Source organism: Amblyomma mixtum, chromosome 9 (genome assembly GCF_055824585.1).
Source record: "Amblyomma mixtum isolate Tamu chromosome 9, ASM5582458v1, whole genome shotgun sequence".
NCBI classification, from domain to species: Eukaryota; Metazoa; Arthropoda; class Arachnida; order Ixodida; family Ixodidae; genus Amblyomma; species Amblyomma mixtum.
The window spans coordinates 39,615,914-39,630,644 of NC_143020.1; the positions used below are offsets into that span (position 1 = coordinate 39,615,914).

General features: G+C 45.4%; 1 protein-coding gene across 1 annotated transcript; it reads left to right on the forward strand.

The window, feature by feature from the left end:
- Positions 1-564: 564 nt before the first annotated feature.
- Positions 565-10,432, forward strand: LOC149328806 (juvenile hormone acid O-methyltransferase-like). The gene is made up of 3 exons (XM_089559099.1): positions 565-1,149; positions 9,448-9,607; positions 10,269-10,432. The coding sequence occupies exons 1-3, from the start codon at positions 571-573 to the stop codon at positions 10,430-10,432; spliced, it is 903 nt and encodes a 300-aa protein (XP_089415225.1). The 5' UTR covers positions 565-570.
- Positions 10,433-14,731: the final 4,299 nt, after the last annotated feature.

The following is a 14,731-nucleotide window of genomic DNA, read 5'->3' on the forward strand; positions in this document are numbered from 1 at the left end:
CAGGAAGCGCAGTACAGTTCTCGTAAAGGCAAGCATTAACAAAAGCTTTATGTTACAAAGATTTTAATATTTCGAATGAAAAGCCGCAAACAAACTATATATATCGGCACAGCTATATAAGCTTCCACAATTTCCTCCGTAATAAAGTATCGTCGAAAGCAAACGTCGCCTCAAGAACAGCAGCTTCAGAAATACTTTATCGTGTACAAAGTGCAGGTCGAGTTGTCGTGATGTTTTAAGTCTTGATTGCACTGCTTCACGCAAGGAGGGAACCGGCCATTCTGAGAATATTGAAACCTCGCAGAAAAATAATGGTTGAAACCGGTTTTCTTAGTTGCTGATGACAGTTATAGCTTGAATTTTTCAGTGCCAAGTTCACTGTCCAATCTTACCGAGCTAAAATGGAAGGCGCTGTAATCTATGCGTGAAAGATTTGCTTTTCTTTGAAGTACAAAGAAATATGCGCACGTGTGTGCAAGTCTCTGAATATGATCGTTATGCTTCGCGTGCAGAGAGGTGCAGACCAGCTGCCACATTCGTTGTGTCTCGGCGTTAACCTGTGTGGAGACGATGCATCTGAAAGAGCCCGTAGAAGAAGTCGACAATGACCAGACGACCGCTAGATCTCAGGAAAGCCTCAAAATTGTGGACCTGGCCGCTGAGCGCTATGCATCGAGTCACAAACCGCAATGGATGTACAGCCTTTATGTCCTTGATTGCAGCTGGGCATCGTTCTCAAAAGTACCAGACGCGTCTCAGCAGTTCCTCGATGTGGGCTGCGGACCGGGAGACTTGACACGAGAGGTCCTTCTTCCTCGTTGCCAGCCGTGCCGCAGGATCGTCGGCATCGACTGTTCTCAGGAAATGGTCGATTATGCTCAACGTCACTCGGCCGGCGAGAGACTTGAGTTCCGCCAGCTGAACATATGTTCGGATGTATCAGGCTTCTTGGAAGAGTTCGGCCACTTTGATCGGATATATTCCTTCTTTTGCCTCAACTGGGTTGTAGACCTTCCTGCAGCCTGCAGGAATATAGCCAAGCTCTTGACACCAAACGGTGAATGCCTGCTTGTGTACTGCGCGTCGGTTGAGGGTGGAGATATCTGGAGGGGCCTAGCAAATATGGATCGCTGGGCTAAATATTGCGAGGTAAGTGCAAAATGCTTGTTATGAAGACAACGATGTTTTAAGAAGAGACGGCGGCTAGTAACCGGAGCTTACGTAATAGCAATTTTACTGAGTCACGCAGACAGCAAAGTTGACAGAACAGGAAAATGTTTGCAGGAGAAGCTGTATTAACATTACATAAACCATTTTAGGGGGTGCAATGGCAGCCGTAACGCTTGATGTTTATGAGGTTGAGGTGCTGACCGAGCAGCGACACAGTTACCGCGCCATTCTGTTCCTCGGAAGCAACCGGTGGCTCTTACTCCTTCCTCGTGAACGGGAAAGGATGAAAGCACAAAGACCCATTTCGCCTCAGTCGAAACGCGGCCGCCGCAGTCAAATTCGGGGTCAGGGTTCTACAGCTAAAATGGTCAGGCGCCTTAAAAACTGAATGACTAAGCCACCAGTGCTCGCCGAGCCTGATGTTATTATGTTGCTAAATTAGCAAACCTCGCCATTTGCAGGCCCTTTCTGTAGAGCTACGGCCTCCCCTAGTTCTACGGGCTTTCCTCTAGGACACGCTTCATGCACGAAATGTTGGCTAAATGATTTTCAAAAACTACTGTTTTTAGTTTATTCTGACAGTCCATTGACGTTATCTCCGAAGCTAGCTCTGCAAAATTTAATGCCACTTAAGATATTGACACTTATGCTGATTGAAGGATATTGTTGCTGTTGGAATGGGTTTATTTACAGGTGAACTCTGGGTGGACTAGTGGTAATGGAGCAGGCCGCCAAGCGAACGTCGTTCACGCGTCTTCAGTTTCGTCCACCTTCCAGACGAAGCCCGCTTGCTTCGTTCTCTTCCGATGCGCTGGACGCGTGGCGCGTGACAGTTTCCCCCTCGCCAGACGACGCTCGTCCTCACGACAATCAGGAATACCCAGAGTGGTAACGCTTGACACGAGCCACATGGGCGGCTTAAGTCTTGCGGCAGCGGCGATCGTTTGCAGTAACTTTGGCAATGACTTAGTTTACATCACTCAGTCGACTCACAACTATGAAATGACCACAAAACCTAAACAAAACTTCTGGCATAAACTCCACTGGCTCAATAGCGTCCAGAGCCGCAGAAAATCACCTGGAGCGATCGTAGCCACAACTTTACGCTCGTCATAGCCATTGGTATAGTTGAGAAGAAAGTGCGCAAGCGGGCCAGTCACCGAGCTTACTCAGCGTGACATAATAACTGGTAGATGGAAGTGTCTTCGTGAAACGAGAAGGAAAAACTGGTGCACAGAAAGGCGCGTGGCATTCTGACGGAGAGGAGGTAGAAAGGGAATATCCGGTGACCTCATTATTCGTGCTATTGTATGGTAAGGTCATGAATAGTAGCCTCGCGTCCCAGTCCGGTGATTCGATGTCCCATTAATGCACAGCATGTATGGGAAATCGCTTCTTGCTCTCTGCAAGGCCGTTCGTCTGTGCATCGTGGGGCATGGAGTAGGGCAGTTAAAGCCGTACAGCCTAAGTAGCTCTTAAGTAGCTCTTCCACGACGTTAGCAGTAAACTGCCAGCCCCGGTCGCCGATGATATCACGGGGAGCACCATGACGAAGGATGATAGCGCGTAGCAGAAAAGATGACTCATCGCTTTCCTTCGCAGACAGAGGTGCTGAAGTTTGCGCATAACTTGTCAAATAGTCGACACAGATTATAATCCAGGGCTGTCTTCTGAAGACTTAGGAAAGGGGCTAAGCAGATCGACGCTAACATTTTCAAAAGGCGCCAATAGTGGCTTGACCTGCTGTAGCAGGCCTACAGGAGGGGCTGTGTTTGGCTTTAAACGTTCACATTCGGGATAGCTTACGACGTGTTGTTTAATTGTCACATACATGTTGTACCAGTAGAAGCGTTGAAGAAGTCTCTGCAGTCTACGAGAGAACCTAAGATGGCCCAACGGGATGTCGTCGGACATAGCGTGCAGCAAATCAATGCGAAGACTCTCTGGAACAAACAAAAGTATCGCGGTACCATCGACCAAACAGCTTTTCTTGTACAGGATTGCGTCTCCAAGGGTGAACGGCGTAGAGTCTGCTCTCAGGTAGGCTACAGCAAGAAAAGGCTGCTATAAAAGTTCGTTCTGTTTCTCTCACCGAAAAGCTTCTCTACCTGGAAACGGTGGAGAGTGCGATGCGAAACACCCCTCGAAATCCTCCTCTCTGCTAGATGTAGGTGGCAACGGATGGCGCTACAAGCAGTCTGGATTAGTGCAGCGGCGACCACTTTTGTACGTTGCAGAAAAGTCGTATTCCTGCAGGCGCAGTGCCCAATTTACCAGACGACCAGACGGATCACGCAGGTCTATGAGCCAACATAGGGAACGATGATCGGTCACGGCCACAAAAGGACGTCCATACTGGCCAAGCAGAACTTGTGGACAGCAAAGACAACACATAGTCATTCGAATTCAGTTACAATTCTTAGCTCGAGTTCAGTTATAGTAACACTAATTCAGTTACAGTAACGTTTTCGGCACCACTGTAGATCTGGACAAATGCCGTACCAAGGCCAACACCTTCGACATCAGTGTGGACTCTTTTGCAGCAGTAGGATCAAAGTGTCGCAGAAAGGATGCTGATGTCAGAGCAAATTTCAGCTGGTTAAAACAGGAATATCATTCAGATGTGCGCACATATTACGACTCCTTATGCACAAGAGACATGAACGGGTGTGCAACATGCGCAAAACCGGGAACAATGCGGCGGAAATATGATGACAGGAAACTCCGTAGACATATCAGGTTTTGTGGTTTTTCAAAATTTTGATCTAATGCAAGCTTCGGCGGTTCGGGCCAGATTCCTTCTTATCCACGAGGAATCCAGGAACCAGAGCTTGGCTCCCTCCGAAGTGGTAATTCATGGAATATAAGACGAATCCGCCTTGCTGATGCAATTCAGAACGGACAGAGGCGTACATTTGGCTCTTGGAAGATCTCGCTTTCAAAGATAACGACGTCATCCAAATAGCACATGCTTATATCCGATTTCAGATCATGAAGGACTGCATTCATGAAACGTTCAATTGTGTATTACACAAGCCGAACGGCCCTACATTGAATTCGAAGAGGTCGTCGGGAGTCATGAAGGCTGTTTTCTGTCGGTCTGATGGATGCATCGAATAACGCCGAGGGAAGACAGTCCAGAGCGTCACCAATGCGCGGTAATGGGTATGCGTCCTTCTTTGCGACCACATTAATGTCAACGCAAAATCGTCATGAATTGTCTTTCTTCTTCACTAGTATTACGGGCGCAGCCCAAGAACTGCAACACTACCGAATGCACCCGTTCTGCAATATTTTTTCGACATGATCATGAATGATTTTGCGCTCGGCCGCAGAGACTAGATACGGTTTTTGAAGAATGGCAACGGAATTCCCCGTATCAATTTTATGATGTTTGCGAGAGGTTGGCAAAGATGAAAGAGATCCGGTCCGGGTGAACTCGAACACGTGGACATGAAGCGGGAGAACGTCCTGCGATGCACGTCGCTGGGGAGAGGGCAGCGATTTGTTGATCATATGTAGCAAATGAGCAGAATAGTCTGGTGCCTCAGTTCTTGTTTGAGGTCAATCGGGAACAGCCGAGACGGTGTCGATAACACAGTCGTTATATCTTGCGAGTTTAAAGCCGTACGGAAGGCGCAATGGCTGTGTAGAAGGGTTCAAGACCCACGCGTGCGTGCAACCGTCCGCTGCGTCCACGACCGAGTCTGCAACCAATGCGCCTTCCTTCAACACACAGGGTATCTCCGGTTCAGTTATGTGAAAAGGCCCCATTCGCATGCCGGAAGATTTAATGGGTCGAAAGCTGCTGTCTGAGCTGGCAGGACCAGGTCTTGCGTGAGGAAAAGCAAGCCGTCACGACTCTGGGGCGGATCTTCGACTAGCGCAGATAGCACGTGTCGTCGCATATAAATTTTGCCAGCTCCAATGTCTAGTTTAACTAACACTCGCGCTGAAAGTCAACGCCCAGGATTACACCGTGAGTGGTGCGTTCCAACAAAATAAATATTATCCTGAAATGTTCTCCACACAGTGCTAAAGAGGAAGAGCGAAGGCCAACAGGGACTAAAGTGTCATCCAAAAAAAGTGGTGGCTAGGCCCCACAAAAATATAACTTTCTGCCCAAAACGATGCCGAAACAGAAGTGCCATCACACACACCACGGCACCAGCGTCTACCAAGGCAACTGTTCTAACATTGTTCACATTCGAAGGCACTTTCTTCGGCAGCATGAGAATGGGAAGTGATTTGTGCCAAGTTGATTGTCCGGCCTCTTTACCTTCATCGGTCGCAGCAGCTAGTTTCCCTGTGGCCGCTTACTGGAACGGTGACCAAGTAGTCGGGTTGTCCTAATGGTTCTCACACCATAGAAGGGCGGTCCCAGCGAGAAAGACGACGAAATTACCCAGCTGAACAGTCGGCTCCCAGCGGTTATACTTGCTGACTCGTTGTAATGCGTCAGCCAGTCTTCAACCTGGTCCTACGATTCACCAGTAAACGTGCGGGGTTCCCGCTCATGTTGACAAAACTAAGTTGAGCTGAACATTGGGTTTGAACCTACTGAGTGAGCATGACGCTGACTTCCGGTGGGAGTGGCGGCAGAGCAGCTAAGCGCCGGCTGCGATGAAGGGCGAACGGATCCAAAAGGCCATACCCAGCTGACCTCCAGCAAATATTCTTGCGCTCGAAATGGGCTTATTTACACGGGAAGGCTGAACGGATTAGAGTAAATGGAGCAGGCCGCCAAGGGAACGTCATTTGCGGGTAATCAGCTTCGTCTACCTTTCACACGGTACTCGCGTGCTTCGTTCTCTTCTAACGCAGTGGCTGCGTGGCGTGGCATTGTTGAGTACTGAGAACACAAGTCGCAGTCAGCCATGAAGCTTTCAAAAGACGGAGAATGGCGCCATGAGGGAAAAGATAGAGGAAGCGAAAGAAGGAAGAGGAAAAGAGGTGCCGTAGTGTAGGGCTCCGCCGAGGCATCTCTCTTCTTTCGTTCCCACCTCTCAGCCTGATCCGCCCCCGCCCTCCCCCCCCCCCCCTCCCCCAGCGGCTACCCCGGCGCTGTTTATTTATTTATTTATTTATTCAAAATACCCCCAAAGGCCCTCATTTGAGGGTATTACATGGGGGGGGGGGGAGTAAGTAAAAAGCATTGTTATAATGTTAAAAATATTGCACTAAAATAAAATAGAAATCACAAAATATTAATCATAAATAGGCATTCACAGAAAGGGTCGCAGCAATGCGCATAACAGCAAAATTTGAGCATAAATAACAGCACCGCTAGAAAAAGAAAAATACGACACTGGAAAAGGTGCGCTGAAGTACAAAACAAAAAATATAAAATAAAAAGAAGACAAGGCGGAAGAAAAGAACGCTAAAAAAATACCTTTTTAGTTGTTGAAACATGAGTGCATAAGATGTTGGAATTTATTTAGATCAAATTCTGTGGCAATTTCTGATGGCAAAGCGTTCCATTCGGTTATTGTGCGTGGTAAAAACGAATAGGCATAATGGAATGACTGGCAGTTAATGCGTTTAACTTTGTAAGGATGATCACGACGTGGAAAGATAACTGGCGGTGGCTGAAAGAATTCATCATGAAGGGAAGGCTGGTGATAAAGCTTGTGGAAGAGTGATGCATCCTTCCTTTCCACCCTGTCCTCGCAATGCCGACTGAGGCCTCGGTTAAAGTGTCCACAGAGATATGAGACAATTATTGCACCGTTTCCTTTCCTCAAAGCCGCAGCTGCGGATTTTAATGCCGCGTCGACGAGGTGCGAAGAAAAGGAGTCCACGACGTACGTTCTTGAAAAGTGGGCGCCGTGGGATGCTCGTAAATTCACCTCGCCAGTGGAAGTGAATATTTTTAATTACGAAAGGAATGTCGAAAGCGTGTTGATATATGGCCGCAGCGCTAGCGTTTGTGCCGGCTCATAAAACTGCGAAGCCCAGTTGCCAAACCAGCTCGAAACAGACAGGCTAAGCGCAATACGTAAACGTGCTCGAAACAAGCAGCCCAACGCCAAGTAACTAAACATGCTCGGAAAGGAACGCGAAGCCATGTAGCTAAATGTGACCAGATAGAAAAGCAAAGTCAGGTAGCTAGTTTGGCGTCAGGTTGGCAGGTCGCGTGCACAAAATGCCTGTAAATATGCTTGAACCATCGCTACCGTGCTGGCTGCATGCATGCGACATATCGACCTTACTAGCCGCAAACATCATTAATTTAAACCAGCTTTTGCTCAATAATGAGCTCAACCACTAAGCTTAATACTATAAGTGTTTTCAAGAATAAGTTTATTTCGTTGAATAAAGACGAGAAGTAAACCTTCGCTAAAAAGCTTTCCCTGGATCACAAATCAATGAAAGCGGCCGGCAGATATGGAGGACGCGTGCTTCTATAGGCTTTTCCCTGTCATTTTTTAACGAAGATATGTGAAATGCCCACTTTTTGACCTCATAGAAGTGCAAACAGGTGTTTCTCCCGTAAACGGCTGCATCATCACATTTGTAATTGTCGTCCCAAGCGGTCGGTTATCACACGACTTGGCGCAAACTTCGGAGCGGCTCGTTTTGACAAACCGAACGCAAAAGCACTGCGTACGCTTTGTCACAACACGCCGCTCTGGAATTGGCGCCAAAATGTGGCAAGACTCACTGCCTGTGCTGCTAGAATCGCACATATTACACTTTTTGAAAATTTCCGCGCACTGTGACCGTCTGACTCTGCATAAGCGGGCATACCATGGCCGCGCTCTCTCTTGCCAAGGTTATAGACAATGCCGAATGGGAATACGACAGCGGCACTCAGGTCGTCACACCACACACCACTGTTTCAAAAAGCGCCGTATGATCACCTCACCATTTGCTGATTCCGCTCTGTCGAAGAATACAAACAGGCAAAGTGATGGTGAACGCTCTGGGAAAATTGTCGCAATTTGGAGGCATTGTTCAAACACCTCCTCGCTTTAGTCTTTTCGCACAGGAATCCTAGTTCGATTTGCATCAAGCGGAATTCGCACGAACAGTACCGGTGCCAAACATTTTATTCAGTAACATCAAACAGAAAACTATAAACCAGCATCTATATACAGAAAGGGGGAGGGGGGAACGATTAATTACCATTCGCGGACCTGTAGCAGGTTGTCGCACTGTACTACATATGGGATAACTGCTCCATACTGTTCAGCTGTTCATTTACTTTGTCCCAGCGATGAGGCCTTTGTGAGTGCGTTAGCATTCATTAAATGAGCACAATGACTCTTTGCTTTGCTGCCTGCTCTCACAGGCCAAAATTTAAAAATTTTAGATCAAGATAAATACGCCATTCAAAAGATGAGAGAACTCATAGGCACTGGTTTCAGAATGTTCGGTTTAGAAGCCAAAGTTTTGTCGTCAGCGGCAGAGTGTAGCCTTTGCTGAACGCATTGAAATAAATAAAAAAAGCAAGAAAGTAAAATTTTTCACCACGATGGACGGATGGCTGTCACACTCGAAACGACATATTGAAGCAAGGACGCAGACAAAGCATGTGTGCTGATATTTGATTAGTGTATTGCAAGGAATTACACAGACTTGGAAACCACTAGTATCAGAAGCACGTCTGTATCACTGTCCAAATATTATGAATAATATTGTTGTAGCTCGAAGTGATTAAGAGTTCTGCGCGAAAATTAGATCGAATTCCTCATTGCCACTTGATGATCACGAATTTTGAGCATATATGGTGGTCTCCCCAAATCATTTTTAAGAGTTTGGCCTGTACGCCTGTTGCAGAGTAAGACTAAACTTGGTGGACCGCCATGAATTGCTTCTCTCCATTCCACCACTCATGCATTCTAACAAACCTGAACTTCGTGTGTAACGGACACAAAGAGCACTACAATTTTTATGTGCACATTCTCATTCGTTCTTGTGTTCAGTGCATGATTTTCCGCGTCTACTTTGCGCTCCATTATTCCTTCCATTTTCATCAGCCAGTTGCATGCAGTTCTGTGGCACACGCACAAAAATAATCGGAGACGACATCTTTACAAGAGATTATGATGCCACTAACCACCGTTCTTTTTCCTGTAACCTCACAGCCTCCCGTATCTACATGTAAACTTTTGCATGTTTTCTGTATACGCTCTGGCACCCAACGCAAAAACAGGATTTCATGGCGGCATGCTATCATTTTCACTACCGTTCTTTTTCATGTTGCTAATATGAGCTTGTTCTTTATTTTTTAGGCTGCCTCCTTTCTGTCGTAGTAAGAGTATTATTTGACAGGCGCTGCTTAAATTCATTCCTGACACGCAAGACATGAACGACAAGAACGAACTGCTGGAATTCATGGCGCGACTCCTACACGAGGCGGGCCTCCATCCAAGTTTGCTGGAAGCTCCGCAGTCCACCTTTCTGCATGAGTGGAGCGAGGACGAGCTGCTGGGTATGCAAGAGGCAGTACATCACCAATGTCAGTGTGTGATTTCGCGTACAAAAGTGTAACGAGCGCATTCCAACATATCTGCAACAACATACAATAGGCAACTTTGTAAAAAGTTATCCTTCTTGAACAATCCGCTAACCTCTTTGGGAGAGGTGCAAAAAGGGTAGAAAGATATATACCTGAAGAAATGGGCTTTGAGTTATAAGGTTTGCAATCATCGTGACTAACGTTGACAAATGCAACCTCGAGAGAATTATTGGTAAATAGTATAAAAGCACCAGGATCGACTGAACCTTCCAAAGCATGTGCAATGCATCATTTCGCTCTCACTAGTCTGATAACGTGCCTGACAGCTGACCACATGCCTGATTCAGGCAGTAATGTTAAGTTGTTCACATCAAGTTGTTCATGCAGCACCTCGTGCAGTATGCTGTTCTCTGCTACATGACGCCTCATCATTCTTTCCGAATCTGTCTCACGGTCGCGACGAAAGGACACCGACCAATTTTCGCACATCAACCACCATAGCAGGCCACAAGCACACAGCCAATGTAGCGCAACTGATCAAAAGACGGTGCCATACAGCGCCGTTCTTCATTGAAAGCTTGAAACATTAATCGTAAGCAGTAAAAGGCGACGTTTCCTTTGTTCTCCTGCGCAGCCGCTCATCTCGGAGCCCTTCCAATCGCCAAGATGATCAGTCCAGAAGAAAAACCCGAGCTCCTGAGCGCCGTCAGGGACCAGATCAGGATAGTGCATGGCCCCAACGCTGACAAGGAACGCTACAGAATGTTCGTCATCAAGGCGTCGAGGGCAGGACCATAGATGGTTGCTATGCTCAGAAACATGTAACCATTCCATTCATTATTAGTAGAGAAATCTGAGAATTAGCTGGAATACCCAAATGTCACGCACACTTGCATGAATGTAACGCTCAGCTGAGGAAAAGCATAATAGAAAATTTGAAAGATAATAAAGTGAGAGATATAGCAGAAGTATTTACACGATGGAAATAAAACAGGATGAATACCTTATCAGTCCTTGTAATGCACTTACGAAGAGGGAATAGAGCCATTGAACTTGTCTGCTAGAAGAAAGTTGGGATTGTGCTTGTTCCTTCTTCTTTCTAAAAAAAAAACCTTTACCCGCTGATGAAAAAAATGCACAGATGGAAGTAAGCAGTCATCATGTTTGTATTCTCTGCCTTTCTTCCAACTGTGGTCAAAGTCTATTTGAGATGTCACTAAAGTTTTCCTCCTGATCAGCGCGATTTACAAACTGTCAAAAGGTAAAAATAAGAAAGCGCAAATACTAGCACCACGGTGAAAGAGAAAGACTGTTCTATTAAGTAATGAAACTTCATATTTTTCGCCAGTACATATGCAGGGCGTGGGGTGCTTAAATTGACAAAGGCAGATTCAAAGACGACAACATGAACGGTTAAGCGCAATCTACCAAAGCAGACTTTTATTGCGCTCCTGTGCAAAAAAAAAGCGAAACAAGAATATGGGACCTAAGCTTGACGAAAGAGTACGGGACGTTAGAACTTAAATGAAGAGAGCAGACACCATCTATTCCCTTCAGAAAAAATGAAGCAAAAAGGGCCGAGTTGCCTCTGACCCTCAAAAGAAAGGATACCCTACCTCCTTCATTTCTGTGTTATAAAGAACCAAAAACCACCCAACGAAAGCAAAAATAACTACACATCTAATAATTCCAGCGCAGTCAACTGCAAAAACGCGTTTGCATTTCTTATGTAAAAGCTTTAGTGAAACCTTAGGCCGTATTCTCGAAAAGGAAAGAGTACAAACCACACACAAACGACTTCATCCATCCGGCGCTTCCTGCCTCGCAAAAAAGACTGGCAACCTAAACAAAATATCCAATGCGTGGTATCCAGATCTCCAACTAGAAATGCGAGTCATTGTACCTTGGCGAAACCAAGAATTTCACCAAAATAATGAAGCAGAACAAAACGCACGTCGAACAAATGAACAAGGATCGAAGCGTGGATGTCGAACACTGCCGGGCATGTGACTACTCGACTGACTTCGACGTAACCATTAATAGGGACGCTTAAACTCAGCCCGCTCAGTATTCTCTTACTTGAGTCATGAAACATGCAGCAGACCAGGGCTAATGTGAACCGCTCTTCCGGGACCATTGATCCCCATACATCCAAGGTCTACGGAAGTAACCCGGGACAAGAGTAAACGAAGGCATAAGAAGCGTGCTACCACTCGCCCACAGTTACACCTGTTGAAGGAAGTGAGTACGTTCTGAAACGTCTTGTTTCAGTTTTGGTTGGGGCGGTTTTAGGGCGCAGCACTTTGGCGCCCGCTCCTGCATTTAGCGGTGCATCGCCGTTTTCCTCACAACCAGCTCTGCAGTCGGGGCAGCGAGCTTCTATAGCTGAGCGCGCTCCCGGCGCCATTTTTCCCGCACGCCCAAGCCGAAACGCATAGCCACCGCCGTTCGCCCCTGCGTTACTACTACCATATCGATATTATCTGCGCTACTCCATGCGGCAAGCACGGTTTTCCTGAGACAGCCTCAAATACGGCTCGTCCGAGGTGTCGCTTCTGCCGTCTAACTCATTCATTGGACCTCGGCTGCTATAAGCATGAGAGAATTCGGATCCTTTCGCTAAGAAAGACATTACCATGTTTTAACGGATACAAAGAACAACAATTCCTTTCATATCGCTACCATAGCCATGATTCGCCAACTGAATTAAAGAGAACTGGTATTATCAGGTGCTGTTTGAAGTTTGAAGTTTATTTTAACAGAAAGCAAAAAATTGATGTATGAGATAAGGTATGGAAGGTGGGAAAAAAGCTACACATTAGTAGCTTGACTAGCCCCTCCTCCCAATAACTGACAGCAGAGGCTTTGACAAAGGTGAGTAGCACAGATTAACGCAACAAATATCACGACCACGAAGCTAGTTTGCAAACGATAGACATCAAATTCAAACAACTCTATTACATAAGAAATTGGAATGAACAGTGAAGTATTAGCAAGCATTATACAAAAAATGAATACAAGTCTAGTTTAGAAAGTGCGCGCAATTTCTCTGTTGTGAGGTGGTATTTATTTAAAATCTGTGGAATACTAGATTGAACCATCTGAAATCCATAATTCGTGCGAGATCTTGGAACATGCCAGTATCCCTCATTAAGCGTAAAGATGTGTTACTTTTCAAATTTCCCAATGTTGTGAGAGTATATGTGCCTTTACGTATTTCAGATTTAAGTGATGACAGTAGCTTAAAGTCATACAGGTTTTGTAATTTCACGATTTTGAGTTTAGTCAATAATGGAGACGTGTGGGCATCATAAGGCTGCTTTGAAATCACTCGTAGTCCTTTGTCCTTAGAGTCCAAGTGAAAGCTAGACTGATCAAAACATGCCGTAAAACGCTATCATTACCATTTCCGAATTAAATTTTCAGCACTCTTGCAGCCTTCATAATCTACAGTCACAAGGCTTTACCACCTCATACATAATTTCCGTAATTTACCTGTACAGACAACTTTCCAACGCGTGCATATGTGCTTTTGGTTTTCTACTTCCGCGTCTTTTGTACTTTACACTATAATATCGGACGCAGAATCGAAATGAGTCGCCACCTTGCGGCAAAGCGGCAAAAGCATCCTTATTGTGGACGCCCGCTAGAAGAGTGTTCAGAGCGTTGGAGTATCCTCAATATTTGAGATGAAGCGAAATAAAGAGACATTAAAGAAAGATCAAAGAACATTTACATGATTGTGTAACTTAGAAGGTGCTAAACGGAAGTGGTGCATATCAAACAAACTGTTTTAAAAGCTAAAAAGTGCGAAAAAATGAAGCTACAACGAGCACTCACTGTTTGTTTACAATTTTAGAGGACAGAATCCCTCTGCTTAAAATCATTAAATAAACCAGCCAGTGAAACAAATCAGAGATAATGCCTTCAATAACATTGTCATTCTTAATAATCGCAGCTTTGAAGACAATCTGAAGGCCCTCGGTTCGATTCCCACCCAAACCCAATTTAACCAAAGCTTCACAAAGTTAACGCTATAGTGTTAAAATTCGATGAAGCAGGAGCAGAAGACGACAGATTAGATTTATTACGTGGGCGATTTATAAGCTGGAACCAGCGTGAAAACGGTGCACGTACGGTCGTGAGAAATATTAGACGGACACAATTTTTGCACACAACTAGTTACACAACAGAAAAAGTTTGTCGTTGTCACACATAAATATGAAGTAATCAATAAATGATTGCTTGAATGCTGTTCCCTCTCATATTCCTTACGATCGTACAAGCTCGCCTGGAAAGGGTCAGCACGTACATTTTAGCATGGGACGTCGAGGATTCTTGGACATAAATTTTAATAATTTGTGAAACATTCCAAAGCACTGCTATGGAAATATTGAAGGTAATGGTCCAATCGTACGAAGCGTAGCAAAATGTTTCTCCTAAAGTCTGTCCATCGCTCGCATCCAGCAGCTAAGACTGTCATAGAAAACCAATAGGCACGGTTTGTGACAAAGCAAAAATGTTAAAAGCAAAGAATACAAGCCTACTCAAGGATGATCTGCGGATATAGTGTTTGTTATAGTGGATTCTGAGGATAAATGAAAAAAATTCGCTGTGGCTTAACTCAGTTATGCCTGGATGTGCGTAGCCAGAGGTATCTCTACGGTAACAACTTTATCGTTTAGCTTGGTACGCCTCAGTGTTTAGGTTTTGTTGTTATCTATCGTTAAGTTATGGTTACATTAAAGATCCATAACTACAGCGCAAACGACAGGACAGAGATGAAGAAGGGACACCACACAGCGCTGTGTGGTGTCCCTTCTTCATCTCTGTCCTGTCGTTTGCGCTGTAGTTATGGATCATCAAAAACACCAACTCGCCCAACAAATGCTTTTGTCGAGTTACATTAAAGACTGGAGATTTTTTAAAGTGCAACGCATTTTTTTTTCAAAGTTTTCATCTTGTTGGTTCTAAATTGCCAAAAAGACGGCCCGATGGTTGGTGAAGTAGCAAGCAGCCACCTCAATGGCTCCGACACAGTACTTTCAGGCCAAGATTTTGCTTTTTTCATGTTTTTTGTTCATGTTTGTTCTTGTT

Excerpts from the sequence above, each read along its gene's own strand:
- LOC149328806 (XM_089559099.1), top strand. The coding sequence starts at position 571 with ATGCATCTGAAAGAGCCCGTAGAAGAAGTCGACAATGACCAGACGACC. Across the intron at positions 1,150-9,447 it reads GCTGGGCTAAATATTGCGAG|GCGCTGCTTAAATTCATTCC; the intron begins GTAAGTGCAAAA and ends ATTATTTGACAG. Across the intron at positions 9,608-10,268 it reads GAGCGAGGACGAGCTGCTGG|CCGCTCATCTCGGAGCCCTT; the intron begins GTATGCAAGAGG and ends TCTCCTGCGCAG.